General features: G+C 41.9%; 1 protein-coding gene across 4 annotated transcripts; it reads left to right on the top strand.

The window, feature by feature from the left end:
* The first annotated feature begins 3,956 nt into the window (after nucleotides 1-3,956).
* On the top strand, nucleotides 3,957-20,209 carry LOC115164284 (transmembrane protein 150A). 4 transcript variants are annotated; one of them, XR_003869896.1, is made up of 9 exons: nucleotides 3,957-4,064; nucleotides 5,524-5,786; nucleotides 5,901-5,948; nucleotides 6,108-6,194; nucleotides 6,706-6,773; nucleotides 11,412-11,539; nucleotides 11,893-12,070; nucleotides 16,691-17,139; nucleotides 17,225-20,209. XR_003869896.1 is itself a non-coding variant. In XM_029716596.1 (8 exons), exons 1-8 carry the CDS (start codon nucleotides 3,972-3,974, stop codon nucleotides 16,987-16,989), a joined length of 1,164 nt encoding a protein of 387 aa, XP_029572456.1. In that variant the 5' UTR covers nucleotides 3,957-3,971; the 3' UTR covers nucleotides 16,990-20,209. The 4 variants fall into 4 exon arrangements, 2 of the variants coding, with proteins under 2 accessions (XP_029572456.1, XP_029572457.1); XR_003869895.1 differs by having other exon boundaries at nucleotides 17,222-20,209; XM_029716596.1 differs by having other exon boundaries at nucleotides 16,691-20,209.
* Nucleotides 20,210-20,264: the final 55 nt, after the last annotated feature.

The raw sequence follows: 20,264 nt of genomic DNA, 5'->3' as shown, positions 1-20,264 counted from the left end.
ACAGAGGAACTCTGCCTAGAAGGCCAGCATCCCGGATTTGCGTCTTCACTGTTGATGTTGAGACTGATGTTTTGTGGGTACTATTTAATGAAGCTGCCAGTTGAGGACTTGTGAGGCGTCTGTTTCTCAAAGGATAGAAATTTGTTTTCCTGAAGAAAACCGGCAAGATTACATCATAACCAGTGCACATTTCAAATAGCAAATACTTCATAACGGTCAGACTGGTTTATCAATTGATCAAAATCTGAATGAAGAAAGAATGATCCCTTAGTCAGGGGAGACAGGTTCACCTCTTTGAAAAGCATGCGTTGCATAATGTTACCTCCAATGTTACCAGTGTGGGACAGAGGTTATGAAATTATCTGTTGAGCTGATATGATTGTAAAAGCTGGACATTTTTCTTCATGTATCCTTGACACTGACTAAGCAGTTACCGGTTAAGAATGGTATGTATCTAACTGTCTGCATCCAATGACTGGGGCCCATCAGTCCCTACCAAAGGGATGTCATGCAATTGGACTCAATGGGTATAACAGCAACATATGAATCAATATATCTGAGGGCAAGGGAACATCATGGAGACAGACAATTTTATCTCCATGAGAAACACAAGCACAGATTTGTAGAATGTCTAATCGTTCAGTCTTTAAAGCTGTACATATGATATCTGAAAATAGAAATCATATCACACTAGTGTCATTGTTTGTCCACTGAATCTGCCACTAAAACATACCTTCTATAGGAGGGGATTGAGAACTAGTTGTACAGGGTTATATCTGTTTGTTCCACGCAACATCTGAGTTGATTAATTGGCCCAATATTTTCATAGACTTTAAAATAAAGTATTCAGTTTAGAGTGATTAACACAATGCTTAGCATATGTATATATTTTCCCTGACTGTAGCTAGTTTTCGATCCAATTGGCGACAGATTGTCATGATAATATTCTAAAATCCGCATACAAACAATAGGAGCATATTCCCACCAGCGATGTGTTTCCGTCAAATGGACTTTCGCGGTAAAATTCCCATGTACCGAATAAAAAAAAACACAAATGGGTTTCCATCCCATTTTCAACTCTTCTGATGGTTCACACAAAACAAAGTGCATTATATAGTGAGTGCCCACTCTCTTATAGGCACGTGCGCTCTAGGCAACAGCTTGCAGATACAATGCAGATGGACTATGGTGAGATCATTGTGGACAAAAAAAGCGAGTTTATTTTTATTTGTCAAACGGCAGCCAAGCATCCATGATCATCTCACCAGAATAAGACCCTCGATTTTAATTGGATCAAGCTCATCCCCTTGCACTTTCACCATCCTGTGAAGGTCATCACCATGTATTTAATCTGCAGCCTAATAAAATGCATGCTTTCCCGACGAGTGGTAGTGGAAAGTCAATATGATGGTTAGAGGGCCTACATCAATATTTGCACATAAAAGCGTTTCCACCGACATTTCTCTCATAATTAGTCATTTTACCCACACAAAAAGATCCCACCGTGTCTAGTGTATTAGTAATTTTACCCACACAAAAAGATCCCACCTTGTCTAGTGTATTAGTAATTTTACTGACACAAAAAGATCCTACCTAGTCTAGTGTATTTTGTTTTGTCAACATTTTTACATTTTACCGACAAATGTTCTGTTTCCATCAGGCTTGTCATCAAAAAATGTAACCAACGTACTTTACCCGCATAAAAAGGTTGGATGGAGACTTGGTTTGTAATACACATCATTTGTGTAATTAGGATAAAATGCCTTCTGACATTTTTCTCTGCTTCCATTCTCCCTGTTGCATCTTGTAATTGATATTATCACTGACTGCTCTCCTTTTTGTTCAGCTGGAAATCCCCTTTACAAGTACTGTGGAATGCTTAGATTATAAATGACCACAGGTTCCGATATGGGGTGATGGAGGGGATCTTCCCTCCAATAAACACTAATATGAGAGAGAGAGAGAGAGAGAGAAAGAGTGTGTCAAGTCAAATCGAAATCAAATGAAAGTTTATTTGTCACATGACAGAATACAACGGGTGTAAACCATACAGTGAATACGTGATATATATACTTACAAGTTCTTCCTCAACAATGCAGGGTTCAATATCAGAGGTAAAATATTGTGTGTGTGTGTGTGTGTCTGTGTGTGTGTGTGTGTGTGTGTGTTAAAGGTATTACATAGGTATAACATTTTATTTGGGGTATTATCATTTAACTATTTTTCTCTTTTAGCATGTGATGTCTAGGGAAATAAATGTTTAATTGGTCAGGTGTACAGTCCTCCTGGCCAATACAGTGAGTGGCGAGGAGGAGCTCCACAGACCTGAAGTTATTTAGCCATTCATTGTTGCCATTGCGATCTGTAGAGTTGTTATTTTCTAGAGTTATCGTGTCAATTAACTAGTAATATTCATGGATTACTCATTATATTAATAAACTCTGATTTAATCAACAAATACGATAGGCAGTTGAAAATGTTTTAATGGTACAACAGTGTCACAGGAGGTTGGTGGCACCTTAATTGGTGAGAACTGGCTTGTGTTAATCACTGGAGCAGAATTCGTGGAATGACAGGTGTTTGATGCTATTCCATGTGCTCCATTCCGGCCATTATTATGAGCAGTTCTCCCCTCAGCAGCCTCCTGTGATTACAGTGTAAATATCTGTCTGTGTTGGCAAAATCCCTACATATCCTATTGAACCAAGCGTGGAGAAGCTGCCTGTTGTCACAGTTCCAAGCCAAGTCAGAAATGTCCAGTAAATGCCGCGTTCATGTGCTAGTCGGTCCTACGAAATTTGCTAACAGCTAACTGGATTCACGCGGCACGTGTATAACTACAACCAGTTAGCAAGTCTACAATGTCCGAGTTTCTTACTTCCGACTAGCACGTGAACATGGCATATCCCTACGCCAATGACGCCGGTGGAGCTGATGCTGCGTTCAAAACAACTGAGAACTCTGAAAAATACGAGGTCAAATCATGACGTCAGTGAAAGAGGCCCGAGTTGAATGGCCGTTCAAATAAATTTTCCCAGTCGGATCTCGTTTTTTCGAGTTCCCAAATGGATTGAACGCACGGAAGTCGGAGATTTTCAAGTTCCCCGTTGTTTTGAACACGGCAAATTATATCCTTCGCCACGGGGGTTTTATGGCAGACATGTCGAACCATGAGTATTCAACAAAACAATACATACTTTAAGTTTCTTTCCAGCAAATGTCTTAGTTAAATTATTGTATAACTAGCAAAGGAGTTTTGAAGTTGAGGGTGCAGTATTTATGAAGTTTGGCAATGAGGACTAGCCACTAGCGGTTCTGGGGGGGGGGTGCCCCTGTGACAACAATTTTGGACCCCCTTGTGGCCCCCCTAAATGTGGAGTATGAAATAAGTTTAACATACATTTTTGCTATCGTTCTTTTTTTACATCTGTTATTAGACAGTGGCAACGCGGAACATGGTATTTTGCCTGCTAATGCCTGCAATTATATGACAACGATATGACCAATAACGTCTATTGTAACTGGCCCCTCTAACAGTACAACTGGCCCCAGCTTGGCCCCCCCAATTGAAATGGTCTAGGACCGCCACTGGGCCAACTAGTTTAGTTTTAGCCATAGAAAACCAGAGAAAACGAGCTCACGATACAGTTCTTATGCCCTGATATTAGGAGCTGGTGGCGAAAAGTTTTATTAAACAATTGAGACTGAAACAAATAAATCAGATGACTTATGTTTAAGGACAGCAGATCGATATACAATCCGGAAGTCAGCTGTAACCGTCGATAGTAAAACAAAGTTTAAAACGATATTTGAGTGACCCTGAATACATGAAATGAATGGTGACTCCTCATCACTATCTATGGTCAAGGCCCGGCCATTTATAGTTATGTTGATGGTTAATGTAGTCCATTACTCGTTGTCCTTCATCCATTGTCTCGCAAAAAAACTACAGTTACAGTGTCGGTGCTTGAATGGCACGCACGATCGCGTGGGGCCCGAAATATTGTAGTTTTAAAGGGAAACCAAGGTTGTTGAGGTTCGTGGTGGGAGTAGCAGGATCTGGGGTATGTAAATAGTGATTTTCATTATATATATTTTTTTTACAGATACAATGTTGTGGACGTTTAACGAGTATGTGTAAACGTACTGTTCTTTTCAAAAGCTAACTAGCATAAAATAGCTTGGTGGGTCAAAACTAGCCAGCCAGGCAATATAGCCCCTCTTTTGTTCGATTGCCAGCCCGTAGCCAGCTAGCGGTCTAACTAGCTAATTGCTCTGTGGAAATTTGAGAAAAATGGACACCTAAACGTTGTGCCATCTGAAACAATCTGGCTGTCTGTGAACACATTTTACATGTACTACCGCTCTAAAGTGTACTGGTGTCTTGTTAGCAGCGCTGAATGTTGGCTAGCTAACAACTAGTTAGCCGTTAGTTAGCTTGGCTAGCTTGTGTTAGTCCATACACAATCAGTTTGAGATGTTGTTAGCTAGGAGGAAAGACGCACTGGGATGAAATGCATTAGCTAGCCAGGTAGTTTACCTGTCACACTTGCAGGGTGTACTAAAGTGTAAACAATTTTAGAATATAGCTTTAATTAGCTAGCTAAAACAGCCGGCGTGCTGACAATCTGCTGATGGTGAGTTGATAATCCATGCCAGCCACAGTTCAACAATGCATCATACATACATCAATTGTAGGTACCCCAAACCTTTTTGCTTGCTGCAGGTGGTCCTCAAATAAACTACTATTAGTTAGCTTGATAGAGAGAGACCCCCTAGCCTTACAAAGTCAGATGCTGCAGTGGAGGGGTTGATCATTGTGAGACTTGAGAAGAGAGAGCCAGTTAAATGGGGAAATTGATCAAGCCTAGACAGGAAATAAGCCTAAACTGGCTTAGTATCATCAACCTCTCCCTGTATCTGTTCCCTGTGTAATTGTATAAGGAAACAATTGTCTCTCATTTGAGATGTGTTCACTGCACAGCCCCCAACATTGTAGGAAAACCTATAGCATACCTCTTCACCTGTTGTTATTTCTCAATGTGGTTATGGAAAACAAGAGCTTGTTTTATTTGGAGCATTACAGTCGGATTTCCTCTGAAAAGGTCATTTTTAGTTCATTCTAGTCTTTGCAAAGGTCAGAGTTCTAAACTGCACACTGCAATATCACCACTTTATGATGGCATCTGATATTTGGCCATTGAATTATCCTCAATCAACACACTCATTTGACCAATTACCTGTTGTCAGATTGTTTGTCTTCTGTAGGTAGGCCAACCTTTGTGAAAAAGGCTTATTTTATTGTGTTTGTTCGTAGGCCTAGGCTATCTGATTTTAGAATTCCTGAGGTGTCTGATTTTATTTATTTAATGAAGGAATCTCAAAAAGTCAAGTCACCCTACTGAAAAATAAAACTCTAAATGCTAATCTTTGTCTCTTTCTTTCCTCCCTCTCTCTCTGCTCCCCTCCACCTCACATTTGGCCTTTTTGTTCAACTCTCTTTCTTCCTGCTCTGTGGTAAAGACAGCTGCTGGTTGCAGGCACCGAGCGGTGCAACAGAAGCAGTGTGCCGTCCCCCTGTCCTACTCTCATGCCTCCCCTCCATGTATGTCCCTGCCTGTTAGTGTCCCCATCTGGTCCCCTCATTGTCTCGCTACCTTCTCCAGCCTGAAGCCCTCCTTTCCCTCATGCTTTGGACAAAGCCGGCACACAGCCAGCCCAATGACTGCCTGGATCGTCCTGCCTGTCAGCCTCTCTGCCTTCTCCATCACAGGGATATGGATAGTGTGAGTCCTGACGGCCAAGCATGTATCACAAAGTGATTGAAAGAGAAATATTCATAAGAAATTCATGATTGTGGGTTTGAATCATTGTTGATTTGTGTTTGTTTTTCCCCGCAGCTACGCCATGGCTGTGATGAACCATCACGTTTGTCCGGTGGAGAACTGGTGAGTGCTTCACTGAGAGTTTCATTAAAAGCAGTGGTAGTAAAGAAGACCCAGTTTTGTCTTTGGATTTATAGCCTACATTAACTTGATATACTACAGTATATCACCTGCTTGAAAAGAATAATAGCTAATTTAATTGTTTTTCTTTCTTATCTGCAGGTCCTACAATGTTACATGTACAGAGGAGATAGCCAGACCAGGCTTCCCAAAGACATGCTGCACCATACAGGACATCCCCCTCATCAGGTGTTACATTCATTTATACTCTCTCTCTCTCTCTCTCTCTCATTCATTTATATTATCTCTCTTTGCGCCCTCTGTCTTTCAATTACATTTCAATTTAAAACAAATTTGTCATGGGGAACATATGTTTACATTGCCAAAGCAAGTGAAATATGTAATAAACAAAAGTGAAATAAACAATACAAAAATTAACAGTAAACATTACACGCACAAAAGTTCCAAAAGAATAAAGACATTTCAAATGTCATATTATGTGAAAATAGTTAAAGTACAAAATGGGTTGTATTTACAATGATATTTACAACAACAAAGTCTTAGCCTTGTAACCAGACCAGAAGAGAAATAGTAACAACCTTGTAATAAACCAGTGACATGAAGGCCTTTTCCTAACATTTGAATCATGGGCATATATAGGCCTAGTCAATGTCATTCAATGAATTAAAGTCTAGTGAGTGGATTTCTTATTCGTTTTGGGTGACATGTTGTTTCCTCCCCCATCTTATGTCTTGTACAGTAAGTGTGGCTCCTTCCCCCCTGAGAGCTGCCTGTTCAGTCTGATCGGGAATGTTGGAGCCTTCATGGGTAAGTAAGGCCTCTTCTCCATCCCAAATGGCATCCATAGGGCTCTGTTTACCCAGCCATTATGCTAAAGTTTTTTTTTTGCATTAGTGTTTAAAGCTGAAATCCTTAATGTTGGAACTGCCATGTCCACTTGCGATATTACAACAACAAAGAAGTTACTGCAAACAATAACAAAAAATGTCTCTCCTTCTGACATTATTGCACGCACGATAGAGCAGCAGATTGTGATTTATTTTACCACATTGGCCGATGCTCCTCACCTCCGCTTCGTCAACAAAACAAAAACAATAACAACGGCCGTTTGGCGGACAGTGGTGCTGTTTCCCCTACTGTGGATTCCATCTTTAAAGGGATAGTTCACCCAAATTACAAAACGACACATTGGTTTCCTTGCCATGTAAGCAGTCTATGGACAAGGTATGACAGCAATCCGTGCTTTGATTTTGTTTCCCTGCTATTTTTGTGCTAGAAATGGATTTGGAAACAGTGCCAGGGAAATTAAACCAAAGCATGGATTGGTGTCATACCTTGTCCATAGACTGCTTACAGGGTAAGGAAACCAATATGTCATTTTGTAGTTACTTGGCGCTCACGGTTTACACATCTATATTTACCCATAAATTCCTGCTTGTTTATGCAACCATGCAGATAATACTATTGTTGTGTCATGGTGATAATGATCTGAAGGTGGTGAAAATACCTGTAAAGGTACAGTCTATCAGCTTTTTGCTCATTGGTTTCAAGAATATATCACCTCACAGAATCTTCTTTTCAGTACTGTAGTCAATTGTGTGCTGAGTTAATCTGAATAGTTTACAGAATTTCCAATACAACTGATATTGTACACATTGTTTCAGCTATATAGAGTGGCTTGCGAAAGTATTTACTAGAGGTCGACCGATTAATCGGAATGGCCGATTAATTAGGGCCGATTTCATGTTTTCATAACAATCGGTAATCGGCATTTTTGGACACCGATTATGGCCGATTACATTGCACTCCACGAGGAGACTGTGTGGCAGGCTGACTACCTCTTATGCGAGTGCAGCAAGGAGCCAAGGTAAGGTGCTAGCTAGCATTAAATTTATCTTATAAAAAACTATCTATCTTAACATAATCACTATGGTTGATGGTTGATGATATTACTAGTTTATCTAGCTTGTCCTGCGTTGCATATAATCGATGCGGTGCCTGTTAGTTTATCATTGAATCACAGCCTAATTCGCCAAACGGGTGATTTAACAAGCGCATTCGTGAAAAAAGCACTGTCGTTGCACCAATGTGTACCTAACCATAAACATCAATGCCTTTCTTAAAATCAATACACAAGTATTTTTAAACCTGCATATTTAGTTAATATTGCCTGCTAACATGAATTTCTTTTAACTAGGGAAATTGTGCCACTTCTCTGTGCAACAGAGTCAGGGTATATGCAGCAGTTTGGGCCGCCTGGCTCGTTGCAAACTGTTCGAATACCATTTCTTCCTAACAAAGACAGCCAACTTCGCCAAATGGGGGATGATTTAACAAAAGCGCATTTGCAAAAAAAGCACAATTGTTGCACGAATGTACCTAACCATAAACATCCATGCCTATCTTAAAATCAATACACAGAAGTATATTTTTTTAAACCTGCGTATTTAGTTAATATTGCCTGCTAACATTAATTTATTTTAACTAAATATGCAGGTTTAAAAATATATACCTCTGTGTATTGATTTTAAGATAGGCATGGATGTTTATGGTTAGGTATATTCGTGCAACGATTGTGCTTTTTTCGCAAATGCGCTTTTGTTCAATCATCCCACATTTGGCGAAGTTGGTTGTCTTTTTTTGGAAGAAATGGTCTTCGCACAGTTCGCAACGAGCCAGGCGGCCCAAACTGTTGCATATACCCTGACTCTGCGTGCAATGAATGCAAGAGCAGTGACACAATTTGCCTAGTTAATATTGCCTGCTAACATGAATTTATTTTAACTAGGCACATTGTGTCACTGCTCTTGCATTCATTGCACGCAGAGTCAGGGTATATGCAACAGTTTGGGCCGCCTGGCTCGCTGCGAACTAATTTGCCAGAATTTTACGTAATTATGACATAACATTGAAGGTTGTGCAATGTAACAGCAATATTTAGACTTATGGATGCCACCTGTTAGATAAAATACAGAACGGTTCCGTATTTCACTGAAAGAATAAACTTTTTTTTTCTCCAAAATGATAGTTTCCGGATTTGTCCATATTAATGACCTAAGGCTCGTATTTCTGTGTGTTATTATATTATAATTAAGTCTATGATTTGATAGCGCAGTCTGACTGAGCTGTGGTAGGCAGCAGCAGGCTCGTAAGCATTCATTCAAACAGCACTTTCCTGCGTTTGCCAGCAGCTCTTCAAGCATTGCGCTGTTTATGACTTCAAGCCTGGCAACTCCCGAGATTAGGCTGGCAATACTAAAGTACCTATTAGAACATCCAATAGTCAAAGGTATATGAAATACAAATGGTATAGAGATAAATTGTCCTATAATAACTACAACCTAAAACTTCTTACCTGGGAATATTGAAGACTCATGTTAAAAGGAACCACTAGCTTTCACATGTGCTCATGTTCTGAGCAAGGAACTATTATATTAAGTTAAAATAAGTGTTCATTCAGTATTGTTGTAATTGTCATTATTACAAATATACATATAAAAATCGGCCGATTAATCGGTAACAGGTTTTTTTTTGGTCCGCCAATAATCGTTATCGGCGTTGAAAAATCATAATCGGTCAACCTCTAGTATTTATCCCCCCTGGCATTTTTCCTATTTTGTTGCCTTACAATCTGGAATTAAAATAGATTTTTGGGGGGTATGCAATCATTTGATTTACACAACATGCCTACCACATTGAAGATGCAAAATATTTTGTTGTGAAACATACAAGAAATAAGACAAAAAACGGAAAACTTGAGTGTGTATAACTATTCACCCCTCCAAAGTTAATTCTTTGTAGAGCCACCTTTTGCGGCAATTACAGTTGCAAGTCTCTTGGGGTATGTCTCTATAAGCTTGGCACATCTAGCCACTGTGATTTTTGCCCATTCTCCAAGGCAAAACTCCTCCAGCTCCTTCAAGTTGGATGATCTTTTTAAGTCATACTACAGATTCTCAATTAGATTGAGGTCTGGGCTTTGAAAAGGCCATTCCAAGACATTTAAATGTTTCCCCTTAAACCACTCGAGTGTTGCTTTAGCATTATGCTTAGGGTCATTGTCCTGCTGGAAGGTGAACCTCCGTCCCTGTCTCAAATCTCTTGAAGACTGAAACAGGTTTCCTTCAAGAATTTCCCTGTATTTAGCGCCATCCATCATTCCTTCAATTCTGACTAGTTTCCCAGTCCCTGTCGATGGAAAAACATACCCACAGCATGATGCTGCTATCACCATGCTTCACTGTGGGGATGGTGTTTTCAGGGTGATGAGAGGTGTTGGGTTTGTGTCAGACATAGCGTTGTCCTTGATGGCCAAAAAGCTCAATTTTAGTCACATATAACCAGGGTACCTTCTTCCATATGTTTGGGGAGTCTCCCACATGCCTTTTGGCGAACACCAAACGTGTTTGCTTATTTTGATCTTTAAGCAATGGCTTTTTTCTGGACACTCTTCTGTAAAGCCCAGCTCTGTGGAGTTTACGGCTTAAAGTGGTCCTATGGACAGATACTCCAATCTCCGCTGTGGAGCTTTGCAGCTCCTTCAGGGTTATCTTTGGTCTCTTTGTTGCCTCTCTGATTAATGCCCTCCTTGCCTGGTCTGTGAGTTTTGGTGGATGGCCCTCTCTTTGCAGGTTTGTTGTGGTGCCATATTCTTTCAATTTTTTAATAATGGATTTAATGGGGCTCAGTGGGATGTTCAAAGTTTCTGATATTTCTTTATAACCCAACCCTGATCTGTACTTCTCCACAACTTTGTCCCTGACCTGTTAGGCGAGCTCCTTGGTCTTCATGGTGCCGCTTGCTTGGTGGTGCCCCTTCCTTAGTGGTGTTGCAGACTCTGGGGCCTTTCAGAACAGAGGGTATATATACTGAGGTCATGTGACAGATCATTTGACACTTAGATTTCACACAGGTGCACTTTATTTAACTAATTATGTAACTTCTGAAGGTAATTGGTTGCACTGGATCTTATTTAGGGGATTCATAGCAAAGGAGGTGAATACATATGCACACACCACTTTTCAGGTTTTTTTTTCATTTCACTTCACCAATTTTGACTATTTTGTGTATGTCCATTACATGAAATCCAGATAAAAATCAATTTAAATTACACGTAATGCAACAATATAGGAAAAATGCCAAGGGGGTGAATACTTTTGCAAGGCACACATATACACTAGTGTGTATGTTAGCCATTAGTTAGCAGCACGTGCAGAAGGGCTTCAAATAGGCTCTGCGATCAATAATGGATGTGGCTTTTCCTCCACTCCTCCCTCTCATCCTCCATTACTTCCTTTTCTGTCTTATTTATCACCACTCACTCTGACCCCTTTTCCCTGTGCTCCTCTTCACCCATCTCTCTGTCCTCCCCCCTCTCTCACCATCCCTTCTTCCTCTACTCCTTCCTGCTTCTATCTCTCTTTCGCTGTCTCTCTGTCTCTCCAGTGGTGATGGTGTGCCTTCTGCGCTATGCCCAGGTGATTGAGCACAGCCACCGTTGCTGGATTAACACCAGCGCTCTGGTGTCTGGCTGCACCAACGCTCTAGGACTGGTCATGGTGGGCAACTTCCAGGTGATTCTTCTCACTTCATTACTCTATGTAAAGGTTGATTCCATGGGTGTGTCCAAAATGGTCCCATATCTGTCACTCTTGGCTAGAGCGACAATTACTAAGTGGTGGTGGGTTATATTCTATATTTTCCTCATTTGTTATCTCCACTTGGTGATTCCCTGTGTTTTCTAACATGTCTCCATAAGTTACAAACAAGGGGTGTGGGCGGCCATGTGCATAGGAGTGGGAGGGTTCAGGGGACATCAATGGGATTTGGGTTTTCGGAGTGGGTTCACTTGTGCATTAAATGTACGTTTTCAATCACAGTAAAAAATACATGAATAGATAAATAAGATGTTTCCCTCCTTGGGCAGGTTGACCATGCCAAGTCTCTCCATTACGTTGGCGCGGGCGTGACGTTCCCCGCCGGTCTGCTCTTTGTGTGCCTGCAGTGTGTGCTCACCTACCGGGTGGCCGTCACCGCCCTTGACTACTGGATGGCACACGTACGTGTGGCGCTGGCCGCAGGAGCCCTCGTCTCACTGGTCCTCAGTATCCTTCCTGACTCACTGGGATTGGTTAAGGGAAAGGTTGAGTGGCTGGGATTGGATGAGGGAAAGGGGTGGGGGCTGGGCATTAGACTGGTCGTGTTATTGGTCATGATGGGCTCCACCAGTTAGTAAAAGGTGACTGATAATTTATCCTTAGCGTTATTTAATTTCAATCAGGCACAGTTAAAGATGGAATCCGCAGTAGGGGGAAACGCCGCCACTGGCCGCCCCCAAGACAGTTCAAATAGTTTTTGTTGCTGAGCTGAGGAGCGTAAAATTGCAGTATATATTGTGCTCTTCCATCGCGCAACGATGTCTGAGGGGAATAAACAGTGTTTGTTGTTTGCAGTAACTTCTTTGTTGTTGTATCACAAACGGACAACATTAACATTAAGAATTCCAGCGTTAATGTGGGATGTAGTATTGTCATTTCTCTTCTGTAATGAAACCTTGCAATGGCTAGTCTGTGATACCACCAAACAACTAGTAGGCCCCATGTGCTCCATATATATTTGGTAAGTCTAATTCCTTTTAGTGGTCTGTGTTAAATAGGCAGATTTATAGTGGCTGTAGGAAAGGAGGGTCTGGGGGTCTGAAGAGGATGTGTGTGTGTGTCTGTAGAGGCCAGGGAGGCTGTTGGGGGACGGTTGTTTGGATAGGTAGCTAGGGTTCTGTGGTTGGCTAGCTAAAACATATGTGTCTGTACAGGGAGGCTGTTGGGGGAGGGTTGTGAGTGTGACCAGTTGTTGGGCTAGATGGGTAGCTATGGTCATGGCTAGATTCTCCTAACCTGCAAGAGATGGCGCGGAAGAACATGGCTGATGTTTTACATTGTCTCATCCAATTGTGCAATTTTTTATTTATTTTTGCATTTTGTGTAACTTATTTTTTAACTTATTGTGTACACAATGTTGCTGCTAACGTCTCTTATGACTGAAAATAACTTCTGGACATCAGAAAAGCGATTACTCAAGCGGACTGGAAGAAACTTTTTCCTTTAACGAGTCCGACGAGAAGGATATCCTACTTTCACTAGAACAGGCCCAGATCCACACCTTTTGCGTGAAGAAAAGACGCTGGAAAAGGGGACACAGATTGGGGATCCTTCTGAGAATCCGTAGGCAAGCGAGTAAACTCCCAATGCCTTCCATTCTTCTTGCTAACGTGCAATTGTTAGAAAATAAAATTGATGGCCTACTATTAAGATTATCCTACCAACGGGACATTAAAAACTGTAACATCTTATGTTTCACCGAGACGTGGCTGAACGAAGAAACGGACAATATAGAGCTGGCGGGATTTTCCATGCACCGGCAGAACAGAGACGCTACCTCTGGTAAGATGAGGGGTGGGGGGGCTGTGTCTTTTTGTCAATAACAGCTGGTGCGTGATGTCTAATATTAAAGAAGTCTCAAGGTATTGCTCGCCTGTGGTAGAGTACCTTATGATAAGCTGTCGACCACACTATCTACCAAGAGAGTTCTCTGTATTATTTGTAGCCGTCTATTTACCACCAAAAAGCGAAAGACCACTAAGACCGCTCTCAACCAACTCTATAAGGCCAAAAGCAAAGAAGAAAATGCTCACCTAGAAGCGGCGCTCCTAGTGGCCGGGGACTTTAAATGCAGGCAAACTTAAATCAGTTTTACAACATTTTTACCAGCATGTCACATGTGCAACCAGGAGAAAATAAATCCTTGACCAAGTTTACTCCACTTACAAAGATGCATACAAAGCTCTCCCCCGCCCTCCATTTGGCAAATCTGACCACAATTCTATCCTCCTGATTCCCGCTTACAAGCAAAAACTAAAGCAGGAAGTACCAGTGACTCGCTCAATACGGACATGGTCAGATGACGCGGATGTTACACTACAGGACTGTTTTTCTAGCACAGACTGGAATATGTTCCGTGATTCATCTAATGTCATTGGGGAATACACCACCTGTCATCGGCTTCATCAATAAGTGCATCGATGACGTCGTCCCCACAGTGACTCAGAAGCCATGGATTACAGGCAACATCCACATCGAGCTAAAGGCTAGAGCTGCCGCTTTCAAGGAGCGGGAGACTAATCCGGACGCTTATAAGAAATCCCGCTATGCCCTCAGACGAACCATCAAACATGCAAAGCGTCAATACAGGATTAAGATTGAATCCTACTACACCGGCTTTGACGCTCGTCGGATGTGGCAGGGCTTGAAAACTATTACGGACTACAAAGGGAAACTCAGACGCGAGCTGTCCAGTGACGCAAGCCTACCAGACGAGCTAAATGCCTTTCATGCTCACTTCGAGGCAAGCAACACTGAAGCATGTACGAGAGCACCAGCTGTTCTGGATGACTGTGTGATAACGCTCTCGGTAGCCAATGTGAACAAAACCTTTAAACAGGTCAACATTCACAAAGCCGCTGGGTCAGACGGATTACCAGGATGTGTACTCAAAGCATGCGCGGACCAACTGTAAAGTGTCTTCATTGACATCTTTAACATCTCTCTGACTGAGTCTGTAATACCTAGATGTTTCAAGCAGACCACCATAGTCCCTGTGCCCAAGGAAGCGAAGGTAACCTGCCTAAATGATTACCGCCCCATGGCACTCACGTCGGTAGCCATGAAGTGGCTCATGGCTCACATCAACAGCATCCTCCCGGACACACTAGACCCACTCCAATTCGCATACCGCCCCAACAGATCCACAGATGACGCAATCTCAATCGCACTCCACACTGCCCTTTCTCACCTGGACGAAAGGAACACCTATGTGAGAATGCTGTTCATCGACTACAGCTCAGTGTTCAACACCATAGTGCCTATGAAGCTCATCACTAAGCTAAGGACTCTGGGACTAAACACCTCCCTCTGCAACTGGATCCTGGACTTCCTGACGGGCTGCCCCCAGGTGGTAAGAGTAGGCAACAATACATCTGTCACGCTGATCCTTAACACTCAGGGGTGTGTACTTAGTCCCCTCCTGTATTCCCTGTTCATCCACGACTGCGTGGCCAAACACGACACATTCATTAAGTTTGCTGACGACACAACAGTGGTAGGCCGGATCACCGACAACGATGAGATAGCCTATAGGGAGGAGGTCAGAGAACTGGCAGTGTAGTGCCAGAACATCAACCTCTCCCTCAAGTGAGCAAGACAAAGGAGCTGTTCGTGGACTACAAGAAAAGGCGGGCCGAACAGGCCCCCATTAACATCGACAGGGCTGTAGTGGAGCGGGTCAAGAGTTTCAAGTTCCTTGGTGTCTACATCACCAACAAACTATCATGGTCCAAACATACCAAGACAGTCGTGAAGAGGGCACGACAAAACCTTTTCCTCCTCAGAAGACTGAAAAGATTTGGCATGGGTCCCCAGATCCTCAAAAGGTTCTTCAGCTGCACCATCGAGAGCATCCTGACCGGTTGCATCACCGCCTGGTATGGCAACTGCTCGGCATCTAACCATAAGGTGCTACAGAGGGTAGTGCGAACGGCCTAGTACATCACTGGGGCCAAGCTTCTTGCCATCCAGGACCTATATAATAGGCGGTGTCAGAGGAAATCCCATAAAATTGTCAGAGACTCCAGTCACCCAAGTTATAGACTCTTTTCTCTGCTACCGCTCGGCAAGCGGTACCGGAGTGCCAAGTCTAGGACCAAAAGGCTCCTCAACAGCTTCTACCCCAAAGCCATTAGACTGCTGAACAATTCATAAAAATCACCACCAGACAATTTACATTGTACACTGCTGCTACTCGCTGTTTGTTTGTTACCTATGCATAGTAACTTCACAAAGAAATTTGTTTAGTGGTTGAAAAACAAGTTTTAATGACTCCAACCTAAGTGTATGTAAACTTCCGACTTCAACTGTACATGTACAGACTACCTCAACTAGCCTGTACGCCTGCACACTGACTCTGTACCAGTGCCCCCTTTGTATAGCCTCGTTATTCTTATTGTGTTACTTTTTATTATAACTTTTTATTTTAGCCTAGTTGGTAAATATTTTCTTCTTCTTGAACTGCACTGTTGGTTAAGAGCTTGTAAGTAAGCATTTCACGGTCAAGTCTACATTTGTTGTATTCAGCGCATGTGGCAAATAATGTTTGATTTGATGTTAATTCTCCTAACCTTCTACAAAAAGTCAAATCTGATGTTAATTTGACAAAAGCTGGATCCCTTCTAGCCATTACCAGTAGCTACAAGCTAGGGTTCTTAAAACATGATGACTGTCCTCAGAATTGTGAGAAGTTCTCGGGGACAAGGCTGATCTTCCTCCTGCTGGAACTAAGTAGGGGTGAAGACTAGGAACAGATGTTCTCCTATCTATCTGTCTAGCAGGCTCAGCCATACTCTGAAGCTCTCATCAACATATTGATGGATGAAGAAGCATATTGATATATCCCTGCCTAAATATTTCCACAGCAACAGTACTGCACTCTGTGAACCGTGCACTCATTATTTACCATAGCATACGTTAAGTCCCAAATGGCATCCTATTCCCTTTAAAGTAGTGCACTATATAGGGAACAGAGTGCCATTTGGGACGAAACCCATAGATTTATTAATGTTGCCCTTCCTCCTCCATCGATGTGGCTGTTGCTTCTCCTTAACCGTCTTTCCCCAGGTGGTATTTTCTTCATCCACGAGAGCTTTGTCCTCCAGCATGCGGCGGCCATCTGCGAGTGGGTCTTCACCGTGGACATCCTGGTCTTTTATGGCACATTCACCTATGAGTTTGGCACAGTCACCAACGACACCATGATGGTCGGCCTGCAGCAGACCCACCACCACTCGGGGGTCATGATGGGTGGCGCAGCCGGGGCCATGACGCTGGGCATGGGAGCCAAGGGCCTCAAGTCCCCTGGAGGAAGTAGCACATCCACCCATCTCAACTGCACCCCTGAGAGTATAGCCATGTTGTAGCTTTGTGGGGATCACAGGAGGTCACCACGCTGCTGCAGAGAGGAATCACCACACAGGCAGCAGAAGTTAGGGCTCAATGATAGTACTGGCCGCCAGGGGAAGGAGGAAATACAAGACATTGAAAAACACAAGATATGATTGACACAACGGGTCGGTATTGCTGTATTGGGTTTTCGTGTTGTAATAAGCCGTCCGTTTCTCCACTACGGTCTAATTTTCTTTGCTTCATCAGCAGGAAGGAAGACTTACAGGAAGGATAAATATGTGGGACGATGATGTTCTGAGTGTTTCCAAGATGACAGCTGGCACGTGGGCCTCCCAGCACACTGACCCGATGATACAGTTTTTGACCGGTCACTGAGGCTTTTGCCAGTGTTCATCCTTGTCATGTCGGGATGGCAGACACAAACGGTTTATTTTATATGCCAACACAATGTTGTTGTTTTTTGTGGCACATTTTACAGACTTCCTCTACCTGGTGAATGAGAGAGTAGAGTACGTTGTTGGATTGATCAGACTTGGTTTGAGTTTTTCTTTTGTGTATACTCTGCCAATCTTAAAGCATCGTAGTAAAAACTATTGAATGTTTGAGAAGTGGAACTATGGATAGTATACTGTTATGTACATGACAGGTTGTATGCACACGCCTTTTTATTTATCAAATCAAGTATAAATGAACTGTAAAACGATTTGTGAACTCAGAAACATAATTTGACAAGACAATTTACACATTCTGTGCACAATATCTGCCCAATATCTCGAATGGCTGCCTCAAGAGGGCAAGTGATATGAACAACTTTATTGTTTAAAAATGATATCTCTGTATGTTTAGTTATACCCTAGATAAGATTTTATAGATGTATGAAATGCTATACATCTAGATGACATGATATGAGCATAGAATGCTCACACAAACCTGTTGGTCTGTTCTGCCCCTCTGTTACTGGGGCAACCTCTGCGTCTCAATCACTCTTGCTTGATTTGTTTTATATTTCCCATGTTGCCACTGAATTTCCTTCACCTGTTAGCCACTGGCAACATGGCTTATTGTGTTGTTTTTACGAGGTCACCTTATTGTTTTCCATCTTTGTTGGTGAAACAATGGCCATTTCATCTGCCAAAGTAAAGTACAGAGTATGTGTTAAGCCTTGCTTTGGAGAGTTTTGAACACATTGCTCTTTGTTAGATGTCATAGTACAACATGTAATTAAATATATGGTTATAAATATGTCAACCGGTAGGCTACGATCCATTTTAAAAGGTGCAAATATGACTAATTATACAACAGCTGTCTTATCTGGAAAAAAATACAGGGGTATCTACTATTTGGATTCCAGGCTGGTTCCTTGGAAGCCTTATTTGGAGACTGTGGGCAACACAATCTCTGTAAGAAACGTCTCGTCAAAGCCTGTCATTAATGTTCTGAGTGAGATACTGTGTTGAGAACAGTGCTCGTATTTATAAAGTATCTCAGAGTAGGAGTCCTCTTTAGTTCCCCCCCTATCCATGTAACCTTGTTCGTTATGATAAAAGTGATCTTCGATCAGCGCTCTTACTCTGAGATGCTTTATGAATACAGGCCCAGTTGTATCGACGGTAGGGACTAAAGAGGATGATGCCTATATAGACCTTGTGCCATTGACCTGATAATGACGAGTGTCTGATGTGTGTCGACAGGTTGTGAGTATTGTTGAAATCCTTTCTGTCATGCCTCTGATTTGGAAATGCATGAGGACATTTGTCGTTTAGAGTTGAGATGCTGCATGCATGTACTGTGTGGGCGATGGGGTGCAAAATTGTTAGACTGAAATAGATGTGTATGATGATATGTAGACCATGACTTATGAATGACTTATTAAATTGTCTTTCTCATTGCCAAACATCTATAACTGAAATGGTACAGAATAAACCTCTCAACGTTGTGACTGACAACCAACCAAATATACCCCAGGTGAGAGTCACCAGGAAACAAATGTATTTCTGTAACCAACCAGCGCCACCTTGAGGCCAATGATTGTCTCCACATGGAGAAATCAAATGCAAGTCAGCAGTTTGTATGCTACGCTTTCTCTCTCTCTCTGGCTCTTTAGTAGGCCCCAGGGGCGGACTTTGCTATGTTGAAGGGGTTTCAATTAATTGAAGCTGTCCCCAGCTGCCCATGGGAACCCCACTGACTGTTATTTAACAACTTTATATGGCCTATATATTCCGTGGGATAATAATCATATACGGTCATTATCCATGGAAAAATGTCAATTTAAGTCCGCCCCTGGTTGGCACTTTTAACATTAGTGATCTATGATATTATCACTTCCACGGTATTCTCTATTGGGTCATTGTGTTCCTGGTAGAGTATATATTAAACTGTACAGTACAGCCACTGGATGGTTTTTCAGCCAACAAAACTATTTTAAACCGTGTTTTATAGTTTTCTTCATGTCAGCTACCTCTGTGATTGCGAGTGGACTTGATGTTATTCCAGAGAAGATGCATAGATTGTATTTCCTATTCCTATAGCTGGAAAAGATGAGAATCTACACTGGAATTTGATGGGTTGGCTCTGTTGCTATAAAACAGGCCACACAGAAAAGACAAGAAAATGAAAGCACTCTGGTGGTTTCCGATGCAAATATTCTGTAGCTCCTGTGTATGTTCACTATGTTCGATCTTTTGGCATTTTCCCCCTTATCCTGTACCAGCCAAAACGTTTTTTCAAATATTTGATTTCAAATAACCATATTTTCTGATGTATTTCACCACGCTGTAATTTAGTATCAAGGTTAGACTTCAACAGGCAGCTTTGATGAAAATGTACCTACATGGGATTGGCACTATTCTGTGTAAACATTTGTGTTCTCTTACAGTGGACATGGCCAAAACATGACAAAATGGCATTTCTATACATGATTGTTTTTGTTAAAAAATAAATAAATAGATTCCTGCACTCTTTCAAGACGTGAGAGAATAACAATTCCAGTAGCAGAAGACAGCCTGTATGTTAAATGATGTCTTGAATTCTAAATAACAGCAATGCACATCAAATGTCTTGAAAGATGTAATAGTCATTTTATAATTTTTGAAAACTATGTAAAACGGATGGTATGGGAGGGAAGTTGATTACCCCCTTCTGTAAATGTGTGATGTATCTATCATTTAGCTATTTTTTTTGGTCAGAGATTTATATTCAAATATGAAATAAAATGGATGAATTATAAGCAAATTCTTTGCTCTTCGTATTGTTTATTCGTGGGCAGAAGATGGGTAAATCATGTTTT

Source organism: Salmo trutta, chromosome 27 (genome assembly GCF_901001165.1).
Source record: "Salmo trutta chromosome 27, fSalTru1.1, whole genome shotgun sequence".
NCBI lineage: Eukaryota > Metazoa > Chordata > Actinopteri > Salmoniformes > Salmonidae > Salmo > Salmo trutta.
The sequence above is the reverse complement of the archived record's forward strand: the minus strand, read 5'-3'. Positions and strand labels throughout refer to the sequence as shown.

Coding starts and splice junctions, on each gene's coding strand:
- LOC115164284 (XM_029716596.1), top strand. CDS start 3,972: ATGGCACGCACGATCGCGTGGGGCCCGAAATATTGTAGTTTTAAAGGG. Junction 4,065..5,523: donor TGGGAGTAGCAGGATCTGGG/GTATGTAAATAG, acceptor TCTGTGGTAAAG/ACAGCTGCTGGTTGCAGGCA. Junction 5,787..5,900: donor ATCACAGGGATATGGATAGT/GTGAGTCCTGAC, acceptor TTTTCCCCGCAG/CTACGCCATGGCTGTGATGA.